General features: G+C 39.5%; 2 protein-coding genes across 3 annotated transcripts in view; both read right to left on the bottom strand.

The window, feature by feature from the left end:
* Window positions 1-376: 376 nt before the first annotated feature.
* Window positions 377-27,032, bottom strand: part of LOC116264100 (30-kDa cleavage and polyadenylation specificity factor 30) — a 44,855-nt gene continuing 18,199 nt past the window's right edge. Inside the window, 6 exon segments of the mRNA XM_031644084.2 lie at window positions 377-1,669; window positions 1,672-1,854; window positions 1,940-2,026; window positions 12,913-12,981; window positions 14,399-14,506; window positions 14,869-15,031. Coding sequence (XP_031499944.1) covers window positions 884-1,669; window positions 1,672-1,854; window positions 1,940-2,026; window positions 12,913-12,981; window positions 14,399-14,506; window positions 14,869-15,031 — 1,396 coding nt within the window. The 3' untranslated portion in view covers window positions 377-883.
* LOC126410516 (uncharacterized) lies at window positions 7,601-12,238 on the bottom strand. Of its 2 annotated transcripts, XM_050080439.1 has the most exons (4): window positions 10,394-12,238; window positions 8,422-10,275; window positions 8,127-8,331; window positions 7,601-8,029 (listed from the first exon to the last, which is right to left on the bottom strand). In XM_050080439.1, the coding sequence occupies exons 2-4, from the start codon at window positions 10,271-10,273 to the stop codon at window positions 7,741-7,743; spliced, it is 2,346 nt and encodes a 781-aa protein (XP_049936396.1). In that variant the 5' UTR covers window positions 10,274-10,275; window positions 10,394-12,238; the 3' UTR covers window positions 7,601-7,740. The 2 variants fall into 2 exon arrangements, with proteins under 2 accessions (XP_049936396.1, XP_049936395.1); XM_050080438.1 differs by having other exon boundaries at window positions 8,422-12,238.

Here is a 27,032-nt window from a genome sequence, read left to right as displayed (position 1 = left end):
CTTGTTAGGATGCAAATGTTCAAGATTTTTATTATTATATTCTACTCTGCAACTGAATGAAATGGAAAAGGTCTTAAACTGCTTGATGCAACTGGATTTTGTACCGACCAACCACAAGAAACAGACCAAGATTCGGCGGACCAAAGCCATGACAACCAGTGCTAAATTACAACAACTAAACGACCATGGTCCTCTCCCCACCACGCGAAACCCCCTCAAGTCTACAAAAAGGACAGCGTTCAACACAATAAATGTGCTCTAGTCAGATATGGTAAAAAAAGAACGAGTTCCACCGCATTCAATCTAAGTTAGCTTTCAGCTAACAGATGCTAATGTTTGCTCACTGATGAGATTGGGATATTGTGCATTTGCCAGATACTGGTAAAGCCACCTCTTTAACAGTCCACTGAAGATGAGAAGGAATTTGGGAAAGAGCTGCTTCCCCTTGAAAATTGGCATCATGTAAGATGCTTGTTCCTTAATTTACAAAGCCTTCTGGAATCTTCAATATCGAGGAGTGAAACTCCCTCCTCATGAGCACAATGGAATTCTAACCGCCAAGAAAAAAAAAGAGCTGCTTCCTCTTTAACAGTCCACTGAAGATGAGAAGGAATTTGGGAAAGAGCTGCTTCCCCTTGAAAATTGGCATCATGTAAGATGCTTGTTCCTTAATTTACAAAGCCTTCTGGAATCTTCAATATCGAGGAGTGAAACTCCCTCCTCATGAGCACAATGGAATTCTAACTGCCAAGAAAAAAAAAGAAAAAAAAGTGTATAAACAGAGAGAAACCCACAAGACCCCTCTTACTAGACAAAAGCGGGACCAAATCTGGCAAGGCTTGGTTCATTTAAGAAAGGCCATGCTAGATACTCTAACTTAGCTTTACTGATCAGTGGCTGTCATGTCCCACTGCGCTCCTGATGTGTCACCACCTCCAGAATCTCGGCGCTTCTTCTTGCCTTCACCATGCCTCGACCTACGAGGTGCCTCGTCTTCACTCTCACTATCGTCATGTCTGAAGTTATTGGATACTCCAAAACTGTCCTGGAACTGCCCTTTCAAAGGTGGACCATATCTTGGCTCTGGTTCAATTCCATTGACCGGGCTTGATGTATCGGGAGCTCTACTCTGCTCTTGACCTGGTGGGAATCTGTCTCCACCACTACTCCTGTCAGTCACAGACCGCCTCTGATCCCTCTTACCCTGCCCACTGCTTCCGTGTGGAAGAGGTGGGGGAGGTGCACGGAAGGGCATTCTGATTGGCCTGCCAACCCGAGGTGGGATGCCAAGCCCACCCATAAATGAACCCCGAGCAGCACCCATCATCATGCTGACTCCACTGGGCTGGAACATTGCACCAGCCTGTGGTGGTCGGCCATGAAAAACCATCCCAGATGTTGGGCCACCTGCCTCCATAGGAAAGCTCATCCCAGAAGATTGACCCAAACCAGAGAAGTCACCAGGAAACCTTGGTGCAGCAAAAGGGCCAAAAGGGCGAGGTGCAACAGCAAAGACGTCAGGTATTGAGAACCCATCAGTTGGAACTGTCCCATAACCGAAGGCATCTGGACCCATCATGAATGGAGGATAACCCATGGGATTCATTCCAGCCACTGACCTTCCTCCACGAGCCAACAGAGTTGGAGGCCAAACAGGTCCTCCTCTCCCCTACCCCTAGCTTGCATCACACCAAGAGAATGGCCTGAACTCTCTTCTTCTTCGTCACTCTCCTCTTCCTCTTCTTCCTCGTTCTCCTCAAAAGGAACAATGTCAGGATTTTCCATGCCATCCACTGTACTGACTCCCTTAGTCTTTTCCTCCTCCCGCTTCGTCTCTGCTGCAACTGCAATGGCCTGAAAGTAATGGATGTTACATAGGCCACAAATTGATTTGTTGAATAAACATAAAATTACTAGAGTCAAGGAACAAGAAATGCACCATCAGTTCACTATCTGGCTCAAGATAGAGAAGAGAAGCCAGCTGCTCACCAATCAAAGGTTCAAGCTCTTGACAATCACGACTGATCTGAAAAATGCAAATCATGCCTATCATACATAGAAACAGAGTTCACAGATCATGTCATTCTCAAGATTTTGATGTTGTGCTAGCTGTAAAAGAGCTTTCCACCATGTATAAACAAGGTAGAAGGTTCAACCATCGAAGTTTGATATATTCAAAACAGAAAATATGCATGTAAATTATAACAAGTTATAGGGCATACCTTAATGACAGCAAAAAGGAAACCTAAGCCATTGAGAAACACATCCTATTGAATGCCGAAGATTGTACTTACCCAGAAGAAGATGGCATGCAATTCAATTTTCAGTAGCAGATCGTTGCATTTAGCAAAAGCAAAGAAAAAGAAGGCAGGAATCTTGAAACTGTTTACTTGTTCAGTTGACATTTACAACAGAAAACACATTAAAGATATGAAGCTGAAGACTTGAATCCATCTTCAAAGCTACCAACAAAAAGAAGATTCTCAATTTTGCCGATAGAGAAATGGAAATACTTCAAGAAAGGAATGACAGCAAACACAATACATAGGAATGGAAAGGTGAACCAAACCTAATGTGCAACTGGACAAAAAACATAACAGCAAAAAATATCTGTATTTACGCTAACTTCAAGCTGTTGCAAGGGAAGGAGGAAAGGCAACCAAAAGTAGGTGTTACATATTGACAGCAATCAGATCAATGCCCAAAGTTGTTCACCTGTGAACAAGAAGAGTGGAAAGGAGATTCTCTCACAGCATAATGGCAGCCTGCAGACCCTTGGGCATGCCCTCATTTGGATTAAATGTAAAGCCAAACTTTATACGACAAGACAACACAAGTAATAAGAGCTACAAATCTCTGCTACTGACTAAATAGGCCGATACATGTGTCTGACGTCAACTTTCTAAAACCATTCAGTTACATAGGTGATGACGTTTATCAGCCAATAAAGGCCGATACACTGAAATTTGGTACTGATAACAGTGATAGAAAGACGGAGGGTATGCTGTACATGTGTGATTTCTATGCTCATGAATTATCCCTTGGGAGTGTGAATCATGTCGTATTGAAGTAGGACGTGCATGCCTAGTGGATCATCTAAGTACCAACAAATACATGCACTGCCATGTTGTGTGTGTCTGTGTGTGGTGAAAGAGAGAGCAGACATGCAAAAAAAAAAGTACTTGCTGCAAAATAATGACAAGTTGATAAAGGTTATAAAAATGGGAACATATGATAGAAATGACGTTCAGATAACCTTACCTATTTCTGTACTCTATAGGGGTGGACAACTAATCAAGTAGATGTCAGGTCAAGTACTTGACCTGTTGATAGTAGTCTAATCCCATTCACAACCAAGTCATTTATTCACCAATTTTACAGTGGTGATCACATAACCACCAATGCATATTGTTGAAGTATGTTAGACGGGTCTCGGGACCGGGTCCAGATCCATACCCGATCCATCTTGTAGCCCTTGTTGGGCATTACTTAAGTCGTGTAACCCTAATCCTTATGGGTAATGAAATCTTAAGAGAGAGAGAGTCTGGCGGCTAGTGGGCAACCAGTTCCTCCTCATCCGTGGTTTTTTTCCTCTTGTTGAGGGTTTTTCCACGTTACATCGTGTTCCTCGTATTCTCTTTCTCTGTGCTCGTGTTTCTACATGGTATCAGAGCCCACGAGATTGGGACTTTTTTGGTGATCGTGGAGTTTTCTTCACCCGCCGCCGCTGCTGTCACCGTCGCCGCCGTGTACGACGCCGTTACCTTTCTGCTGCGTCGTCCGACGACGCTGTTGTCACCGCCCTTGCTGTCGCGCCGTCGCGCGCCCTGCTCCCTGCCGTCGTCCTCTGCACCATCGCCCTCTGGGTCTACGCTGCTCCCGTCCCTTCGTTGTCGCTAGTGCTTCTCTTGTTTTACCGTCGCTCGTGCCCTTTGTCGGCCTGGTCTGAGATTATGGCAGTTTCTTCCTCGTCGACCGTCAACACCATTCAAACTGAAATCGGGGCTTATAGATCTGAGAATGTTCCCGTTCAGGTCATTACTCTTCGTCTCACAAAGGAGAACTATTTCACGTGGTCGGCCGCTATGACTATGGGGATTGCTGGTCGTGGTCGGATTGCCTATATCGATGGAAGGAACCCTGAACCGGCAAGGACAACTGTGGGACACTTGGTTTCTTGAGGATAATCAAGTGAAAACTTGGATTGTCAACTCTGTTTCCGCTAATCTTCAACCCCTTATTCTTCGGAAGAAGACTGCAAGAGACATGTGGGTGATTTTAGAGCAAATGTATGGCCAGAAGAAAACTGCTATTCGAACTTACCACGTAATGAAGACTGTCTATGGACTTCGACAAGAGAACTCTTCTGTCGCAGATTACTATGGAGCTTTGAAAGCCAAGTGGGACGAGTTTGACTATCATTCTGATATTCCTTGGTATTGTCCCCAGGATCAGGCACTTTATGTTGCTAAGGAATGGGAAAAGAGGGTGTTTCTTTTTTTGGCCGGTTTGAATGATGAGTTTGAAGGTGTTAGAAGCCAGATTCTGAATTCTGAAGAGGTGCCCAGTATGGAAGATGTGTACTCCTGTATTGAAGCTGAAGAACAGAGGAGGCTGGTTACTACTGAGGGCAAGAGGGATCTCATGCCCTGTCATGAGAGATCCGCTCCTGTGAGTCGTGGTCCTGGAGGCAATATTAGATCTCTTCGCAGATGCACTCACTGCAAGAAGACTGGTCATACCGTGGATTATTGTTGGGATCTTCATCCAGAAAAGAAGGGGAACAAAGGGATGTCTTCTATTGGGAAGACGCTTGTGTCTGAGGTGCCTAAATCTAGTGGAGAAAAGGTCTCCATTTCTGCTGACCAGCTTTGTGAACTGAGGGCTTACTTGGGCCGGATCGATGTCAACCAGGTCGAGACATCTGATGAGACAAAGGCTAATCATGCACTTGCAGTTGTTGGTGATACAGGTAACTTTTCTGTGGGGGAATGGATTGTGAATAGTGGTGCTACTCACCACATGACAGGTAACCCTAAGTTGTTTTATGAGTATAAGTTATCTTCAAGAAGGGAACAAGTATCTCTCGCAGATGGTTCTTCTACCTCTGTGGCAGGCAAAGGGACTCTGTCCTTGTTGGACAAATTTCATGTGCGGGGAGCATTACATGTGCCTCAGTTTCCCTTAAATCTTTTGTCAGTTAGTAAACTTACTAAAGAGCTGAATTGTGAACTCATTTTTTCTGCCAATCGTTGTGTTTTGCAGGACTTGGTGACAGAGAAGAGGATTGGGATTGGTTTGGCGTCTGATGGCCTATATCGTCTTCCCATACGCGTGGCCATAGATCTGTTGACAGCGATCAGCAACACAGAAAAGCGAAGAGAAGATTGTCTTCAGTTCTTCTTGTACTGGCATGAACGCCTTGGGCATTTACCTTTTGGGATTTTGAAACAGTTGTTTCCAGATTTGTGTTCCCCTCTGAATTTGTCTTTGATTTCCTGTGATGTTTGTCAGTTTGCCAAACATGTGAGGGCTTCGTACCCCATTTCAACTAGTTGTATTAATGAAGCTTTTTTCTTGGTTCACTCGGATGTGTGGGGGCCTTCGGGAATTCCTACCCGTCAAGGTTTTCAATATTTTATAACCTTTATTGATGATTTCTCTCGGACCACCTTTGTGTACTTGTTAAAAGATCGCAGTGAGGTTCTTCATGTCATAGAAACCTTCATTCTCCTTGAGCATACTCAATATGGTGGCACTATTAAAACCTTCCGGTCTGATAATGCCCGTGAATATATGTGTCAGTCTGTTGAGGATTTTCTTCGACAAAGAGGGATTGTACATGAGACGTCTTGTAGTTATACTCCCCCACAAAATGGGGTGGCTGAAAGGAAAAATCGCAACTCCTTAATGTTACCAGGGCCCTTCTGTTTCAGAGAAATCTTCCCAAACACTATTGGGGTGATGCAGTTCTTACTAGTGCGTATCTCATCAACCGCATGCCCAGTTGTGTGCTGAATGGTCGGACTCCCCATTCGTTACTGCCTGGAAGTCGTCAACCGTTTCTTCTACCTCCTCGTGTTTTTGGTTGTGTGTTTTATTCATAATCACAGTCCCAATGTTAAGAAACTTGATACCCAGTCTATCAAATGTGTGTTTGTTGGGTATTCCCCTACTCAGAAAGGATACAGATGTTTTGATCCCACCACTGGTCGAGTTTATGTTACACGGGATGTTACCTTCTTGGAACATGCCTCTTACTTCGGTGAGAATCCTCTTCAGTGGGAGAAGTCTGTGGTCAGGAAAGAGTATTCTCAGGGTCAGGAGATTCAATTTACAGATTTTTTGGACTACAGGAAAGCTGAACCTCTTACAGTTGATTATGAGCATGAGAGGGAGAAAGGGTGTGACCCTTGAACTGAGAAGGAAGGCCAGCGGTTGTTTGGACAGGTCTACTCCAGACGAGGTGCTCGGACAGAGGAGGTGACTTGTGCGAGATCTACTTCCAATCCCAATGTCATTCCTTCTCTGGATGAACCAAGTCCTACCTCGAAGACTCAAGATGAGGTTGAAAAGAAAAATGAAGATCTTCCCATTGCCCTGAGAAAGGGTGTCAGGTCATGTACTCAACACCCGATTAGTAATTTTGTATCTTATTCCAGACTTGGCAAGGATTACAAGTGTTTTGTATCTTCTCTTTATTTGGCTGTGATTCCCACGTCTATTGCTCAAGCTCAAAGTGATTCCAAGTGGACTGATGCTATGAAAGAAGAAATGGAAGCCTTGAGAAGAAACATGACGTGGGAAGTTGTGAAGATTCCTGAGGCGGCTCACTTGGTTGGATCTAAGTGGGTGTATACTATCAAGTACAAACCAGATGGAAGTGTTGAAAGATACAAAGCTCGTCTTGTGGCCAAGGGGTTCAGCCACAAATATGGGATTGATTACTTGGAGACCTTTGCTCCCGTTGCAAAAATGAAGACAGTTAGAGTTGTTATGTCCCTAGTTGTGATGAAGGAGTGGAAGATGTACCAACTTGACGTTAAGAATGTCTTCCTCAATGGTGATCTCGAAGAAGAAGTGTATATGCACATGCCTCCAGGATATGAAGAACCAGAGAAATGTTGTAAGCTGAAAAAGGCCTTATATGGTCTCAAGCAGTCGTCCAGAGCATGGTTCGAACGACTGAGACGAGTGATGCAACATCATGGGTACAATCAAGAGTATGGAGACCACACTCTGTGAAGAAAAAGGAGGGCAAGGTCACTCTTTTACTTGTCTATGTGGATGACATGATTGTCACAGGCAATGTTGTAAAACGCGTATCGTAAGCCGTATCGGTCGGGCTTTAAGATACGCCGTATCGTAACGTATCGTAACCGTATCGTAAATTTTTTTAAAAAATAATTAATAAATCAGAAAAAATTTAAAAAAATTCGGAAAATTCATAAAAAAATCAGAAAAAATTAAAAATAATAAATTGTTCATAGAAAACATGTTTGAGATAATGATAGACTTATTATTGCTATAAACTTACGCGTTCATCATTCATAAACATCAAAATTCATAACAATAATACAATATCATTCAACAAAGCATAAGGCCATAAGCCATAAAGTGATAAAGTCATAAATGATAAAACATTCAATCAAGTGTTCAACAACCATAGATTCATAACTCCTATGTTTTTGATACATATAAAATGAAAGCACTCTTGACTTGACTCTCATTCATGATTCATCATTCATAATCTTCATCATCTTCATCTTCATCTTCTTCTTCTTCTTCATCGTCAAGAATTGGAAGATCTTCACCAACATATTCAGCACCAGCACCAGCAGTAGCAGACTCTCCTTCATCAACAAAGCCTTCTGTTGCTTCAACTTCAAGGTTGAAGCATTCAAGATCTTCATCATCAAATATTGTAGCTGGTTCTTCTTCAATCCATGGCTCTAGATCGTCAAAATTTTCCAAGCTGATAGGATCGAACTGAGATGTGTGCTTCCTTGCTAATGATTTTTCTAATTCTCTACATTAAATAAGAGAAAATTTGTTAGTATATAATTTCATATAAATATATTGTACATAAAAATGTAAACATTAATTAAGGTATATGCCTATATTACATTTGTTTCAACCTCATATTATATCGAACAAAGACAAGGTCATTCAACCTTTTATGTTCGAGCCTATTCCTTTTTTTGCTATGGATATGTTGGAACACACTCCAGTTCCTTTCGCATCCACTAGCACTGCATGTCTGGCTGAGGACTTTGACTGCAAAACGTGCTAGGTTTGGACAATCAAACCCATACCTATTCCACCACAAATCTAAACAAAAATATAACAAATCAATGTGAAAGTTTTAAAAGAATCAAATGTAACAAATGTAAAGTAAATTAAAAATTTCTATGTATTTACCTGGACGCATCGTTGTCCTGGCTCGAACGGCGGCAGGTAGTCCCATGTTCCGAAAACAACTATCATATAGATCCAACTCATTGTGCACAGCATCTTGTTCTGTAGAATCTTCAACTAACACATTAATACAATCTAACAAACCATGCATGACTTCTCTGTCCTTCTTAAATGTAGGAGAAAATCTAATTGCAGGATTTAGATAATAAGCTGCTGCATGAAGAGGTTGATGAAGCTGTCCAGTCCACCTTTTATCTATAATCTTCCATATGGGCATATATAACTTTTTCTTTTCCTTTAAGTTGTCTCGAATTGCCTCTTTTGCTTTGTCCATAGCCTCATATAAGTACCCTATAGAAGGTCTGTCCTCGCTGTCAGCCAACCTGAGAACCTTAACTAATGGAACACAAACCTTCAATAGCTTCACACATGATTCCCAAAATACGTTATTGAATATAATATCCACAACTAAAGAAGCATTTCTTTTATGAGCATGTGGATATGCAGCCCATTCTTCACTAACAAACATCTGTCTCAAAGGAGTTCTTTGTTTCACCACACTCTGCACAGTCAATACATTTGTGGCAAATCTAGTTTGTGCAGGTCGTATTAATTCAACTCCTTTTGTAAATTTTCTCATCAAACTCAATACATATGCATGATTATAGATAAATTTTGTTACCTCTTGACATTGGTCAATGACTGATTTCATATCATGCATCTCATTAAGATCTTGAAGCATTAGATTAACACAATGAGTGGCACATGGACTCCAATAAAATGTTCTATACTTTTGAAATAACAAATCTCCTGCAGCTCTATAATTTGCAGCATTATCTGTAATAAACTGTACAATGTTTGCAGGTCCAACTTCTTGTACAACATTATCAAAAACATTGAATAAAATCTCAGCAGTCTTAGGAACATCAGACAAGTCAAGAGATTTCAAGAACATTGTACCTTTAGGGCAATACACAAGAAAATTTACAAGTGTTCTTGACCTTGTATCAGTCCAACCATCTGACATAATGGAGCAACCTGTTTCCTTCCAACATAATTTCAACTCATCGCAATGCTCAGACACTTCTTTGACTGTATCCTGAAGAATTTTGCCTCTCAACTGATGATATGATGGCATTTTGAATCCGGGGCCTATAGAAGCAATTGCATCTGCCATGGCTTGGAATTGAAAAGAATTAGCTGCATTGAATGGAATACAGGCATCATAAAACCATTTCCCTACCTGCTTTTGTGCATGATATAGCATATCTTTAGATGTCATAGCAGCACGAATCTGCGGCTGACCACCTGGGCTGGTATATGAAGGGAAAAAACTCTTAATAGAGCCAACACTAGACCTACCAGTAGGAACTCTACCACTAGGTGGTCGCATACCACGCCTGGCCCTAACATCTGTTGTGCCTCTCCTCTTCCTTCCCGTTATGCCAGATCGACCTCCTTCATACATAATCCCTTTTCCTCTACGATCTCTACCTCTTGAGGTCTCCAAATCTGTTCTTAGACTGCTATCGTCTTCATCATCACATTCATAAGCTTCATCCTCTTCTTCTTCATCTTCCAAAGGCACATTATAGCCTACATCTGCATCTTCAATTTCTTTTTGTATTCTCTTTTGACGTAAAGCATGAAGCATATCTAAACATTGTTGACGCACAAATGGAGGCAAAGGTTTGTTTGGTCCTCCAACACAAGGAGACGCATCTTTGGAGGTCCCTGCCAAATGGTGTTTCATTCTAATAATCCCTCCTGAAAGTGTATTCCCACAGAAGCCACATTTGAGTTTCAAACGGTTATTCTCCTTCACCCTTTCGCACCATTGCCATGTAGGATCCATATCTTCAAAAAAAAAAACGAAATCCTATGGTAAACTTAATGAAAAACACTCAAAGTCTTCAAATCTACGATTATACGGTAAAAAATTAAGAATACATGGTAAGAACATGAGATTTCATACCTTACGAAGAAGAAATGTCTGAAATGAAGAAAACCCATTTCCTTCCCACGAAAATCAAGCACCCACGCACAAATCGACCACTTAATCTTCGATTTGACGATGAAAATCAAGTTCTTCACGGTCAAAATGAACGATCGCCCTCCCTCACGGCACTATCCAAGCGTTAGAAATGAAGAACGGAAGAAAAATTTGAAAAAGAAGCCGAATAAGTAGGTCTCGGCCCCCTTTTGCGTTTTTAGGCCGTATCGTACGATACGGGGTGTATCGCCCCGTATCGTACGATACGGGCCCTGTATCGTACGATACGTGCGATACAGGGCCGATACACCCCCTTTTTACGATACGAGGGGTGTATCGTATCGTTTTCTTCAAACGATACGATACGGGGTCGTATCGTACGATACGTACAACATTGGTCACAGGTAATGATGAGGAGGAGATCATCAAGTTGAAAGGGTTACTAGCTACGGAATTTGATCTCAAGGATCTTGGCAAGCTGAGGTATTTTCTTGGCATTGAGATTGCTAGATCTAGTACCGGCCTTGTGCTAAACCAAAGGAAATACACATTAGATCTATTGGAAGAGACTGGTAAATTGGGGTGTAGACCTGCTTCTACCCCACTTGACACTGGACACAAGTTGAGCCTTAGAGATGGAGAGCTGCTCTATGAAGAAGCTAAGGGAAGATATCAACGTCTGGTTGGGAAGTTGATTTATCTTACCCTCACGAGACCAGATATCACTTTTGCGGTGAATGTATTGAGTCAATTCATGCATGCTCCTACTGATGCACATTTGAAGGTTGTGGACAGAGTATTATGTTACTTGAAGAGAAATCCTAGCAAGGGACTCTTGTACGTGAAACAAGAGACTGTAGAGATCGAGGGGTATTCAGATGCAGACTGGGCAGGTTGTGCTGATACCAGACGGTCTACTACAGGGTATTGTATCTACTTGAGAAGAAACCTTGTCGTATAGAGGAGCAAATCTAGTGCAGAGGCAGAATATAGAGTCGTTGCTATGGGAGTGTCAGAGTTACTATGGTTGAAAATATTGCTGACTGATATTGGAATAAAGATTGAAGGACCTATGAAGATGTACTGTGATAACAAGTCTGCAATCAATTTAGCCAACAACCCTGTTCTACACGACAGAACAAAGCATGTTGAGATTGACTGTCACTTCATTCGTGAAAGGATTGATGCTAAGGAATTAATCCTACCTTACAAGAAGTCTGAAGACCAAACCGCCGATGTTCTGACGAAGGCTCTATCCTCTACTTCATTCGAGAGAAATGTATCCAAGTTGGGCATGTTTGATATGTATGCCCAACTTGAGGGGGAGTGTTGAAGTATATTAGACGGGTCTCGGGATCCATACCCGATCCATCTTGTAGCCCTTGTTGGGCATTACTTAAGTCGTGTAACCCTAATCCTTATGGGTAATGAAATCTTAAGAGAGAGAGAGAGTCTGACGGCTAGTGGGCAACCAGCTCCTCCTCATCCGTGGTTTTTTTCCTCTTGTTGAGGGTTTTTCCACGTTACATCGTGTTCCTCGTATTCTCTTTCTCTGTGCTCGTGTTTCTACACATATCCATCAATTGAAGGTGTCGACGGTACAAATTGTAAAACATTAACCACAAAGAGGAAAGAACCCAAAATAATTGCCCTAATTTCTTCCTCTTCAGATCACCTCTGCTCTTTGTATGTTGCTCGTGTAATGATACGCTATCTGGTAGAGGCAAGGTTTAGGTTGGCACTTTTAAAAGGTCACTGAGTCAAGGCTGCAAGAATGCAAAATTTTTAAATGTAAAAGGGACAGAGAAACGCAAATTTTACAATGCTTTTACAAGGATTGCTCCCTCCATACCCCACCCACCCCCACCCAAGGATTACACAGGAGCAATTAAACCTCAATGCACTCAACAGCTCCAACCTTGATTTGGCTCGCAAACCCTTGAAAGTCTCCAAAGGAGCACAGTATGATCCAGTGAAATGACACCCCTAGCACCAACATAGCTGCATACTTGTTTGGTTAGAAACAAAAGAAAAAGGAGAAAGAAAAGATTGTGGCCCACAACTGTGGCAAGGAGTTGAAAGAATAAATCCAGAAGATGTCCTCTATTTTGTGGGAACAGAAAGCAATTTGATCAATTCATGATGTTACAGATACACAGCTTGTTCATGCCTGGTCCAACAATGATCAATATTATGAAAATATGCACACAAATCAGGTGACGTAGATGTTATTAAACATAATAAACTTTTCCATCTCTGAAAATAGTTCTACGCATGTATCAGGCAAAAAAAAAATGAACAATATTGACATAGAAAATCCAACCTAAACGGTTTATACATTCTCAAAATGGCATTTTATAAACCCAAGTATGAATCTTAAAAACAACCTCCTGTTGTCTCTAATGAATAGTGAAATGTGGCTGCTGTAGCACCAATCAATCACTTGAATAAACAAGAAAAAAAAAAAGATAAGTTCACCATAAGTGGAAACAAGAAGTTACCTTCACAGGTAAACTTTCATTGTATGGGTTCCTTAGATGCCGAGTTTTGTGGAATGACAGCTCGCACAGCTGCAAGTGCAAATTAACTAATCAAAATAGATATTTGTCAGTCTATTCTTCACCAAAATGGAATAAGTGAAAAAGGAAAAGAGATGGGAATGACTAGTTAATACTCAAGCAAGTCATTTACATTATCGTTGCCCATTCCTACTCAATGGATCATCATCACAAATATCATCCTTGGGTTCTTATCAGTGAGATTTTTGTTGGGCCTTAGTTGGAAGGTTTGATTTTCTCAGGAAAATCGTAGAAATTTTAAAAAATATAAATATATCAAACTAATAGTCTAATAGAAAGTTTATGAATTATGAGATTTAAACTAAATTTCTCGCAAAAACATTTGACAAACAATAAAATAGCAATGAAAAACTTAAAATATATATCTATACATTAAATATTTGTTTTTAAAAAAGAATAAAAGTATAGCAATGTTTAATTTTGATAATGCTTTTAAAATATACAACAAGTTTCCATTTTTCATGTTTTACTTGTTATTGGTGATATTATTGCAGTAATTTGAAAATATCACTGATATCCATGACAAAGTTAAGGACACATAATGAAGGCACACATACGCATGACTTGAAGATACAAAATAACCATAAATATAAGACCAGACTTCTCATAATGGAGTGCTAGATAGAGGATATTCAATCAAGTGATATACGTGTGTGTGTGTGTGTGTGTGTGTAATCGTGATGTTGAATTTGGATTCCGACCCACTTTTTGAAAATTGAGTTCACCATAAATTATGATATTTATGCCTAATCAGATTGAATACCTTATCAGATAAGAGACTACTAAAATTATATTCAACGAAGGAAGCTTTGGAAAAATTAAAATTCAATACTTTATGTCTTCAGAAAGACTAACCCACACCAAGTGGTTCGTCAAGCATCATCACCTTTTTTATCACCACAAGGACAACACAAGTAACGACCCATAGAAATTCAAGTGCTTTTACAGAGAAAGGCTAAGCATCACCAATATAGAACTAAAAAGGTTTAAACTTAAAAAAGTAAGAGTCTCAACTTTCCTTTCCAAAATGGCACCTCAAAATTAAAAAAAACTAAAAAATGAAAAAGCTTTCACGTTCAGCTTTTTCAATTTGATCCTTAAGATATAGAATCCATATACGTGACTATCCAAAGGAATTGGTACCTCATATAAGAAATCTAAAAAGCAAAAGGTAAAGAAAGTTTTCAAGTCAAGCTTTCCCAATGTGATCCCCCCTAACTCTCTCTCTCTCTCTCTCTCTCTCTCTCTATATATATATATATATATATATATATATATATAATCTTTTTCCAATGTAGCTCCCAAAAAATCCGAAAGTCTTTCACATTAAAATTTTCCAACTTGGCCCAACATAAACCTGAAATAACCACAGCAAAAGGTAGCAATTGACAGAATGGATAGTTGCTACCTTTAGCCATTTGACAGAAAAATTTCGACCATAGTGTGCAGTCCCATGAGCATACTTCCATCCACCACCTCCAAACCCACCAGTTTTTGACATCATCCTTGCACATCCCTGCAGAATGTAGTTTTTTAAAGAAATGTAAGACCTATGTACCAGTCACCATGTTCAAATTGACATAAAAGAACTACAGAAAGAAGGCTGACATAGTAATTGTAATGTAGAACATTAATATCAGAAACCAAACCCTCATAAGAAACTGCAAGTCCATTGCTTCTTGCAACTCTGTTTGCATAATTTCAGCAAAAAATTGATTGTGTGTGTATATATATATATATATATATATAAACTATGAAGAGAAAGAATTAAAATTTAAAAAAATCAATATCTCATGAACTTCGTTTTTAGTTTCTCACATTTTCTCTATAGAATTTTAGCAAAAATTGAGCAAATTAATCCCAAAAAATTTATAATACCTGAAAGTTCCGTGTACGATTGATTGAGAATATCAATATCACATTCTCTGATGTGTCGAAAGCCTCATTTAGTTTTGCTTCATTACTTCGTTGTGTTGCCCAAATCCCTTTCTGTACAGAAAGGTCCAGATTTTCTCGATTGCAACTCTTAACAATAAAATACCTTATTTGCCAATGATATAAAAGAACAAAATTAGTATTAGTTAAATAAAAGGCTACACAAGTTACTGCTGCAATCTACAGAATTTCTAAGTACACGAGCCATTCAACGATGAGCTAAAATATCTGCAAATTCGGAGCATAAGAAAAGTGCAGTGCATAAAAGGAAAGAAATTAAGTGGTTAACCAGTGAAACGGCATGATGCTATATAACATAGTTTTGGTGGTCAATATGTCAAAACAAGTCAAAACAATGTGAAATGCATAACACGATCTGCAGCCATGGAGCCCAAAGCTAGATATATAAGGTGAAAATTTGTAAATTTACAGCCTGTTTGGATAACAGGCAAAACAACATTAGTAACTGCGTTATAAGTTAGACAGCATTTTGGATGACATCCTGTAAAAATCAGTTTTTGTTAAAAAAAAATCGTTCTTTTAATCAGTTTCTGAAACATGGTTTGTGTGTTTGGGCGACACCCAAAATGATTTATTAAAAACTTGGTTTGTTAGCCAGTTTCTGAACATAGTTTGTGTGTTTGGATGACACACCCAAAACAATGTTTTCTATGAAAAACCTGGGGGAGGCTTGGTTATTCATTCCCTTTTGGAAATGCTGTTTCGTCAGCCAAACATGTCTTAAACAGAATTTTGCCTCCAAAAAGAGTGTCATCCAAACATGCCCTGAGTTTAGTCTTCAAAATCAGCTTCATGAGCAAATGAATGACAAGACCTGCAGGGGGAAGCTTTTCCAGAATCAAACTGGGTTTACAAGGAGAGCCACATTTATTTTTTTTTTAAATGGTTTGCAGTTACTAACAAATATTAAGAAAGATAACCAAGTTATTGTGTCCAAACAACAACTCGGTTGTCATATTAAGTGAAAAAGTTTATTACATCACCAAACACTCGGACATGGTTTATGTATTCTACAAAACTAAGTTACAAAGATTAGTTTTGTACAAAACTCAATCATGTGCAAACTAAACTTGCATGGGTTTCATCCAAATGGATCCTCAATCTTTTAATATTGAAAAATCATATACAAAAAGACAAAAATAAGAAAAAATAGCTAAAAATGCTCCCTGCAAGAACACATGACAAGCATATCTTACCTACAACATGAACCTCTTCATGAGAAATAATAATTGGTCACTTCAATTACTCAAATACTTAAATAGCTATCAAATAAACAAGTTTTATTAGGTACGACTTACTACTTGCAGCCTAAGCCAATGTAATTTTCATCAAGTTTGATTTTTTTTTATTTTGAAAAGAATAGATAAAGGCTTATAAGGAATACTGTGAAAGTCCGGATTTTGATGCATGAATCAGTCCCACTTTTTTTTTTTAACTTCTAGCATGTAAGAATGGTTTCATAAAAGCCCAGTACATAGACAAGCTTAGAGTTCAGTCTTTAGGAATATGGTCCAAAGAAGAAAGCAATTGCAGCTTTATGTGTTTTGAAAGTGTAATGTAAGATACACCTCGCATTGTGCATTTGTACTGCAATGTAGTTTCTATTGTACCAAAGTTGTACCTTAGTATGATTACACACCTAAAATGCAACAGATCAGTTTTCCCCATAGTACATATGTGTTATAATGTATAGTGTGATATGTATGATACTTGCAACACTAAGTCAAAATAACCACCACCCACCTTAACAAGCCATGGTACAAACATTTAAGCTAAAGATAGATGCAATACAGTTTCATCAAATTTACCATCCACTGATTAGATGCAACAAGAGAAGAATGACCATGGAAATGGATAATGATGTGGGAATTCATAGTCGAACAAAGAACTTTAAAGGGAAGTAACCTAGCGAATGGATAACAAATACTAGCTAAGCCTTTTTTTTTTCCTTTTTTGACATGTAGCAGGCCTGTCGACCTAGATGCAGTGCAAATTTGAAGATCTAATATGAAAAGCAGAAAAGAATTTAGTGCTCAAGTCTTTAGCACATTGGTTTTCTTTCTTTTTTAAAAAATGTATCAATGTTTTCCATACATTTTGAATGTAGAGCTTAGTTTTTTTTTTTTTATAATAATTGAATTAGATCTATTGTCATCATACTCACAAACATATTTCATGCATTTTTACCCGTGAGGATTTTCTCGGATATTAATAAGGAAGTTTGTTTTATAGAGATGCTTGGTCCTTTTTAGGAATTAAAAACTTAAAATATACAAAAATGTAACCAGCAGTTTATGAAATTTTTAGTTTTCCGCAAATTTTTGTGCAATAAATTAGTAAAAGAATATTAAATGGTTAAAAGAAACCAAAAGACACATTTAGCATACAGTAAAATTCAAAAGCTTGGGAAAGTAGATGAGAATATCATGAGATTTTTGCAAAAATTGAGTTGGCAATATTTCAAATATTTCAAAGTACTGCAATGGGTTACCCTTTTCTATTTGGAGCTTGAGAAATTGAGAACATTGATATAAAAAAATTGAATTTTTGAATGGGATTAGGATTTGAAATTGAAATTTCTTTTTTGATATAATTTGAGATTGAAATAGGATTTTTGAAATAGGATCTTTGAAAATGAATGGAGCATTGAAGTAGGATTTTGAAATTGAGTTCTTGAATTGATTATTGAAAATTGGAGATTTGGGCTAGATCTTATAAATTCTTAGAATTGGAACTTATTTTTTTTTAACAGATTTTGGTTTTATGAAATTGGTTTTGGAACTTAGAGATTGGAAATTTCTAAGTTTGGGAAGGGCTGGAAATCGACCAATATTTTGATATTTTGAACTTGATTTTTGGGAAAACTTGATCTCACTTGATTGGCAAGTTTGGAAATTGGAATCTAGGATTGTCTTGTTTTGGGCAACTTGAATTGGAATTTTGATTATGAAATTTGCTAGATTCAAGTTTGAAAATTGATTTGGTTTTGGAGAAAAAAATTGATTTTGAAAATATAGGTTTTTGCAATCATTTTTGAAATTTTGTGTTTTTGCGACAAAAGGAAATGAGTACTCAAGTTTTTTGTTGCAGTTTGATTACGGTAACGACTCTAACTTGACTCACTTAGATTTTGCAAATGTGATTGATTGCATTGGTGAAGTGTGTGTGTATGCATACATGAGATAAACTATATGCTGATTCATGCTTCACTTGATTTCTTGCCATACATAATTTAATTTGGATCTCATGTTGGTCTACCTTGGGAGTGAAAATGTAGAACATTTTCCAAGCTTATTCTTAATATCAGGAAAACTTTTTGGAAGTAATGTCCATATTCTTGATTTTGGAAAATTTGATTTCAAAATTGGGTTCTAAAATGAATTAGATAAAGACAAGCTTCAATGCTCCTAACTTTTTGTTTAAGAATTTTGGAGATTTTGAGAAAATCTTCTCTTTGGGTAATGAAATTTGTGTATTAGTATAGATTAGAGCATTACTTTTAGTATAGAAGTGAGATTTGGTTTAGATAAGTTGATTTCAACTTGTTTTTGGCATAGGATATTGGTAAAGTAGGTTTCTTAGATCAAGAACCTAACAAAAAATTCTTCGTATTGAGTCTAGAGAAATTTAAGCTGGCATTTTGTAAGATTAATTTTGAGTTCAAAATGGCTTGCTTAAGGACATAGATAGTAGATTGTTTTGATTTTGAAAATGATTCGCTATTTGAAAATGCATTATCCAAATACGCTTGGTAGGAATATGATTCCACTAACAATTTTGGATTTGACCAAAATGAGAAAGGAGAATGGTTCTTAGATTCAGGTGCAGCTACTCATGTGACAGGAAATGCAGGTACATTGACTAACTTATCCCCTCATTACGGTAGAAGTTGCATTATAACACGTGATGGAAAATCTCATCCCATTACACATATTGGAAATGCACATATTCCATTGTCATCCTCGTCTCTATCACTGTCTAATGTTGTTCTTGCTCCCAATATCAAAAAGAACATCATATCCATTTCTAAACTCATTGATGATACAAGCTCTTCTGTTGAATTCACACCTTCTTCTGTCTATGTCAAGGACCTCCAAACGAAGAAAATGTTCGCTAGAGGGGAGCGTCAAGGGAATATGTATGTCCTCAAGGAATGTCTACCCAAGGATTCATCCACTTTTGATATAGGATTGAAGACATTTTCTCTTTCTCATAATGCGACATCAGTGCCAAGTTCTTGCCATTTTCAATCAAAAGTAAAGGGCCCTAACCAATTTTTGGAGTCTGATATGTGGCATAGTCGGTTGGGACACTGTGGTCGACATTTCATTGAAAAACTTGTCACAGATAGTCTCATTCCAAGATCAAGCTTACCTCTTACTTCAAGTGTCAAAAAATGTTCAAGTTGTGGACTTTGTAAGAGTCATGTTTTACCTTTCCATAATATAAATGAAAGGGCTTCCAAACCTTTTGAAACTATTTTTTCTGATGTATGGGGGCCAGCCCCTATTGATTCCATGTCTGGATCAAGATATTATGTCTTATTCATTGACTCTTACTCACGTTTCACCTGGATTTACTTCATAAAACACAAATTAGAAGTACCCCACATATTTCGAAACTTCTATGTCATGATTCAAACCAAATTTTCATCCAATGTAGTGCATTTTCAATGTGATGGAGGGGGAGAATATTCCTCGCTTGATGTTATTGAATTTCTACGTGAAAAAGGGATAACTAGACAAATCTCCTGCCCTTACACACCACAACAAGATGGTGTAGTGGAGTAGAAACATCGACATATAGTTGAAAGCGCCGTGAGCATGATGCATGATACTAATGTGCTCATTTCCTTGTGGACTGAAGCCTTCCATACTATTGTATACATAATAAATTGTTTGCCTATGACACTCTTGATGTCTAAATCGTCATATTTTACACTCTTTGGCAAACAACCTGATTACAAGAACTTGAAGGTTTTTGGTTATGTATGCTATGTTCAAGTTGATGCTACCTTGAGGAACAAGTTTCAAGACAAAGCTATTCAATGTGGATTCGTTGGATATGCTGATGAATATAAAGGTTTTCGATGCTATGATCCAACAACTAAACGTATCAAAATTTCAGGAAATGTCATTTTTTATAAACATAGTTTTGATGATACAAATGAAATGCCTATGACCATTGAATCTTATGATCCCTAGACCAGTACACAGTTATTCAATGTAGATCCTGCTATAGAAAATGATGAGCCTCAAGGTGAAGATCCAGAGAGAGCAATACAACCGTCGGATATAGCTCGAAGTGAAAATCAAGAAGATCCAACACAATCATCAAGTCATCACAAAAGCAATAATGAAGAACAGAGCAACGATTCACATCGGTATTCGAGTCTTATCTACAGTCGACGACTAAGGGACAGAGATGCTCACAGTGAAGAAGGCAACATGCCCCACCTTAGAAGATCCCAACGCATTTGTCATCTCATTCATAGGTGGGTTAGCTATGATTCTTTATCACTTGATTTTCAGTTATTCATGGCAAAAGTTGGCAAGGAGGAAGAACCTACTTCATTTGATCAAGCATCAAAATCACATCATTGGAGAAAGGCTATGAAAAAAGAAATGGATGTATTGCATGAATGTGGAACATGGGAGATCGTTCCAAGACCACACGGAAAGAACGTAATGGGCTCCAAATGGGTATACAAAATCAAATACAAACCTGACGGCAGCATAGAAAGACACAAAGCAAGGTTAGTAGCAAAAGGGTTTACACAACAATATGAAGAAAATTATGATGAGACATTCAGCCCTGTGATCAAAATGGGAACAATTCGCGTGATTATATCATTGGCAGTTGAATATGGATGGAGACTACATCAAATGGACGTGAATAATGTTTTTCTTCATAGTGATTTGAGGGAGGAAGTATATATGGAACAACCTCTAGGATATACGAAAGGAGACTCTCATACATGGGTTTGTAAACTAAAAAAATCTATTTATGGACTTAAACAGGCCTCACACTCGTGGTTTGACAGTTTCTCTTACAAGATTCAAGAATGTGGTTTTCGGAGATGTCCTCCAGATCACTATCTTTTCATTTATCGAAAGGAAAACATATTTACTTTACTTCTTATATATGTTGATGATATTGTTATCAAGCTAAAGTTTGGATGATGCAAAACTTCAAAATGAAAGAGCTTGGTAATTTACGATTCTTTCTTGGAGTAGAGATTGATAGGCACAATAATCGCCTCACATTGACACAACAGAAATACACGTTGGATCTGCTGAAAAGGTCAGGTATGTCTGATTGTAAGCCTGTTGGAACTCCTAGTGTTCTAAATCAAAGACTAAGTGCGCAAGAGTGAAAATATAACTGTTGGACATCAACTTATGACATTCACAGGTGCAGATTGGGCTGAAGATCCCGATCAAAGAAAGTCCATTTCTGGTTTTTGTATTTTCGTTGGACGTAATCTTGTGTCTTGGAGTTGTCGAAAGCAAAAGGCAATAGCAAGATCCATCACTGAAGCTGAATACAGATGAATGCCTGCGGGTGCTGCTGAAGTTACATGGGTTAGACATTTGCTAGAAGACATTGGAGAAAAGATTAAAACGTCAATGTTAATGTGTGATAATCAAAGCGCTATTAACATTGCCTTTAATCTCATACAACATGGTCGAACAAAGCACATTGAGATTGATCAGCACTTTGTTAAACAAAAGGTGGAAGACAAGGAGATTCAGCCTATTTATGTTCGTACAGATGAACAAGTTGCAGACTTATTTACAAAAGGATTAACGAAGCAACGATTCTGGTTTCTAAAAGGCAAGTTGTACATAGTGCAAAACCTTGCACAACTTGAGGGAGGGTGTTAAACTATAAATCCTTCACCAGCACGTTGAAGAGGAGTCTCTTAGGATTCCACATCCTTGTAAAATGTATTAAGATATTTAATGTCCTTGTAACATGTGAAGAGTCTCCTAGGATTCTATGTTGTAGTTAATATCCTTGTAATATGTGAAGTCTCCTAGGATTCTACAATTGGAGACTCTTAGAATTCTGGAAATAGGATTATAAATAGAGGCCGTGCAAACCATTTTGGTCATGGCTTCTTCTTCTCATCTTCTTCTTGTTCACTCTTCCTCTCTCTATATTCCTGCGTGAATGCTGATTTCAGAACTCAGATATTGGTGCTTGAATTTCTTACAAGTAATAGGGCCCCGCCCATTTCCTGGGACAGACCCGTCCAACCTATTGTTTCAACTATCTCCCCTTTATTAAAAGACTCATTTCGTTACAGTCACTACCAATTGCCTCCTTCTCAGGACAAGCACCTTGTCCTCAAGGTGTGAAGTTGGGGAATCATTGTTGTATTTCTATAATCTCCTCCCAAGTTGGTTCAGGAGCATCCTTCCCTTACCATTCAACCAGCCAGTTCCAAGACTGACCAGATGTTCAGACTGAGCACCGCTGTAAGACTCTAAATGGCTGAGAAGAGTCATTTGTAGTTGTCGGAAGTGGGCTCAGTTCCATCAATTTCTCCCTTCGCTGGTAGCATGGTTCAGCCTCGAAACATGAAACACTGGGCGGATTGCAGAATCTGTGAGTCAGGCTAATCTGTAGGCAATCCTGCCCACCTTGCCTTAAATTTGAAAGGGCCCAGTATGTCAAGCTGTGAGTTTATGAAGTCCTGCTGACCCGCATGCCACCTTTCCTGCTGGAAAAGTTTTCAAATACACCTAATCCCCCACTTGAAACTCCTTATCTCGGTGATGCTGATTATGTTTCTGTGTCATTCGATTTTGAGGGGCAGCTAATCATGTTCTAATCACTTTTAACACCCTATCATGGCATAGTAGCTGAATGCCCACGTCATTGAGCTGCACTCCTTGTGGATGGTACCTCCGCAAGTCCACGGGGTCTCCCATACACCAATTTGAAGAGAGGCATGCCTATAGCAGACTGTGTAGCCATGTTATAAGCATATTCAGCCCATGACAAGTAATTTGTCAAATTATGGGGCTGCTATTCAGCGTAGCACCTTAAGTAAGTCTCTAAAGTCCTGTTCGCAACCTTTATTTGCCAATCCGTTTGTAGATGGTATGAGTGCTCATACACAGTTTGGTTCCTAGCAATGCAAAATACTGCTGCCAGCAGTTACAAAGGAACAAAGGGTCTCGGTCACTCACAACCGTTTGTGGCATGCTGTGCAACTTACCTACCAGTGCCTGAAATATTTTTGGATCATCCTTAGCTGTGAAGGGGTGTGCCAAGAGTATAAAGTGGGCATATTTTGAAAGCATGTCGGCCACAACCAAAACAACAGATTTACCTTTTGATTATGGTAGTCCTTCGATCAAGTCCAGCAAGATGTCTTGCGCATAGGAATCGGTAAGGTTTGTAGAAGCCCAGCAGGTTTCAAGGTTTCATAATTGCCACTGACAAGTGTCACAGGCCTGAACGTACTCACATATTTCCCTCTTCATCTCTGGCCAACAAAGTATACGGCAGATGCATTTTATAGGTGTCTGCTATTCCTTGTTGCCCTACTTCAAGAGAGTCATGGTATATGGCCAGTAATTCTTTGGTCAAGCGGGGTACATAGATCCTATTCCGAAAATAGACATAGGGTTCTTGCGATCGATGAAGCACGGGTGAGAAACAGGAGCCCACGTGATGGTATCGACTCGCTCCAACATCGACACACGTTTGACACAGCACGGACATGCTGGTATGCAGTGTCTGGTCCGTTGACCAAATCTGAGCCCATGTCCATCCAGTTATGAACTAGGTCAGTGCTGACCAAGCACAAATCTGTCCACTTTACCTAGGCTTTTTTCCTCCCCCCACCCCCATTTCATTTGATTTTAGCTGACCTTCGTTCCTCCACCTTCCTACCCTCCCGTTCCTGTTCGTTGTTCCACCATTCCGTTGGGTCCCTCCACCGTCCACCCACTAACTTCATCTCGCCAGCATTAGGGTTACCCGTCGTTGTCCTCCTTCTTCCCTTCCGCCCATACTCATTACCTCTTACGCCTTCACCAACTCCTCTCTGCTGCTGCTCTGTTCCATTCCTGTTCAAACGACTCCGACTCCATCCAACCGTCGTACTCCTTTCTGGCGTACATGCTGTAACTTCTGCTGGCCACAGGTAAGCCATCGCTCCTAAATATTACTAGCTTCTGCCTATACCTGCTAGCCTGCATGCTTACTTCATTGCTTTCTTATCTTCTTGTTTGTTCCTGTTAGTCTGCATGCTGCTTTCTTTCCTTGCTTTTTCTTCCACCTTCCATAGGATATGAGACATTGCAATCCATGCTGCAACTGTCATGTCGTCTATTACAATCTTCAGAGTTTGTGTCCTCTACTACAATGTCCATAGTGCTTTGTTATGTAATACTCTTTGTAATTTCTATAACTATATGTTAATTATGTGTTTGAGATATGGCTGATATGGTGCATACCTACTACTCGGTTTCTTGAGGATAATCAAGTAAAAACTTGGATTGTCAACTCCGTTTCCGCTGACATCCAACCCCTTATTCTTAGGAAGAAGACTGCTAGAGACATGTGGGTGACTTTGGAGAAAATGTATGGCCAGAAAAAAAAGGCTATCCGGACTTACCAACTAATGAAGACTGTCTATGAACTTCGGCAAGGGAACTTATCTATAGCAGATTACTATGGGGCTTTGAAAGCCAAGTGGGAGGATCTTGACTATTATTCTGATGTTTTGGCATTATTCCCAAGATCAGGCACTTTATGTAGCTAAAGAGTGGGAAAATAGGGTGTTCCTCTTTTTAGCTGGTTTGAATGATGAGTTTGAAGGTGTTAGAAGCCAGATTCTGAATTCAGGAGAAGTGTCGAGTATTGAAGATGTGTATTCTTGTGTTGAAGCTAAAGAACAAAGAAGGCTGGTTACAACTGGGGGAAAGAGGGATCTCATGTCATATAATGAGAGATCTGCTCTTGTTAGTCGTGGTCCTGGAGGCACTACTAGATCTCTTCGTAGATGTACTCACTGCAAGAAGACTGATCATACTGTGGATTTCTGTTGGGATCTTCATCCAGAGAAAAAGGGTAATAAAGGGAGGTCTTCTAATGGAAAACAAAATCTAGTGGAGGAAAGGTCTTCATTTCTGTTGAACATCTTCGTGAACTGAGGGCTTATCTGGGTCGGATCGATGTAAATCAGGTTGAGGCATCAGATGAGACAAAGGCTAATCAAGCTCTTGCCATTGTAGGGGATAAAGGTAACTCTTGTATGGGGGAATGGATTGTGGACAGTGGTGCTACTCACCACATGATGGGTAACCCTAAATTGTTTCACGAGTATAAGTTGTCTTCTGGAAGGGAACGAGTATCCCTCGCAGATGGTTCCTCTACCTCTGTGGCAGGAGAAGGGAGTCTGTCCTTGTTGGACAAGTTTCATGTGCGAGGAGCATTACATGTCCCTCAACTTCCCTTAAATCTCTTGTCAGTTAGTAAACTTACTAAAGAGCTGAATTGTGAACTCATTTTTTCTGCAAATCGTTGTGTTTTGCAGGACTTGGCGACAGGGAAGAGGATTGGGATTGGTTTGGCGTCTGATGGCTTATATCGTCTTCCCATACGCGTGGCCACGGCTCTTATGACAGCGATCAGCAAGACAAAAAAACGAAGAGAAGATTGTCTTCAGTCCTTCTTGTATTGGCATGAACGCCTTGGGCATTTACCTTTTGGCATTTTGAAACAGTTGTTTTCCGATTTGTGTTCCACTCTGAACTTGTCTTTGATTTCTTGTGATGTATGTGAGTTTGCCAAACATGTGAGGGCTTCGTACCCTATTTCTACTAGTTGTGTTAATGAAGCTTTTTCCTTGGTTCACTCGGATGTGTAGGGGCCTTTGGGAATTCACACCCGTCAAGGTTTTCAATATTGTATAACTTTTATTGATGACTTCTCTCGGACCACCTTTGTGTACTTGTTAAAAGATCGCAGTGAGGTACCTCACATCATAGAGACCTTCATTCTACTTGTGCAAACTCAATATGGTGGAACCGTTAAAACCTTCCGATCAAATAATGCCCGTGAGTATATGTGTCAGTCGGTTGAGGATTTCCTTCGAAAAAGGGGGATTGTGCATGAGACATCCTGTAGTTATACTCCCCCACAAAACGGGGTGGCTGAGAAGAAGAATCGCCAGCTCCTTAATGTCACCAGAGCCCTTTTGTTTCAGAGGAATCTTCCCCAGCACTATTGGGGTGACGCAGTTCTTACTAGTACGTATCTCATCAACCGCATGCCCAGTCGTGTGCTGAATGGTCGGACTCCCCATTCGTTACTGCCTGGAAGTCGTCAACCGTTTCTTCTACCTCCTCGTGTTTTTGGTTGTGTGTTTTATTCATAATCACAGTCCCAATGTTAAGAAACTTGATACCCAGTCTATCAAATGTGTGTTTGTTGGGTATTCCCCTACTCAGAAAGGATACAGATGTTTTGATCCCACCACTGGTCGAGTTTATGTTACACGGGATGTTTCCTTCTTGGAACATGCCTCTTACTTCGGTGAGAATCCTCTTCAGGGGGAGAAGTCTGTGGTTACGGAAGAGTATTCTGAGTCAGGAGATTCAATTTATAGATTTTTTGGATTACAAGAAACAATAACCTCTCACAACTGTTGATGTGCCTAAGAAGGAGGAAGGGTGTGACACCAGAACTGAGAAGGAAGGTCATCGTTTGTTTGGACAGGTCTACTCTAGACGAGGTGCTCGGACAGAGGAGGTGACTTGTGGTGCGAGATCTACCTCCAATCCCAATGCCATTCCTTCCCTGGATGGTATCAAAGTATGTGGTTAGGGAAGAGTATTCTCAGAGTCAGGAGATTCAATTTACAGATTTTTTGGATTACAAGAAAGAAGAACCTCTCACAACTGTTGATCTGCCTGAGAAGGAGGAAGGGTGTAACATCGGAACTGAGAAGGAAGCTCATCGTTTGTTTGGACAGGTCTATTTTAGACGAGGTGCTCGGACAGAGGAGGTGACTTGTGGTGCGGGATCTACCTCCAATCCCAATGCCGTTCCTTCCTGGATGA

Source organism: Nymphaea colorata, chromosome 11 (genome assembly GCF_008831285.2).
Source record: "Nymphaea colorata isolate Beijing-Zhang1983 chromosome 11, ASM883128v2, whole genome shotgun sequence".
NCBI classification, from domain to species: domain Eukaryota; kingdom Viridiplantae; phylum Streptophyta; class Magnoliopsida; order Nymphaeales; family Nymphaeaceae; genus Nymphaea; species Nymphaea colorata.
The sequence above is the reverse complement of the archived record's forward strand: the minus strand, read 5'-3'. Positions and strand labels throughout refer to the sequence as shown.

Excerpts from the sequence above, each read along its gene's own strand:
- LOC126410516 (XM_050080438.1), bottom strand. The coding sequence starts at position 10,273 with ATGGATCCTACATGGCAATGGTGCGAAAGGGTGAAGGAGAATAACCGT. Across the intron at positions 8,332-8,421 it reads CAGGACAACGATGCGTCCAG|ATTTGTGGTGGAATAGGTAT; the intron begins GTAAATACATAG and ends ATTTTTGTTTAG. Across the intron at positions 8,030-8,126 it reads AATATGAGGTTGAAACAAAT|AGAATTAGAAAAATCATTAG; the intron begins GTAATATAGGCA and ends TATTTAATGTAG.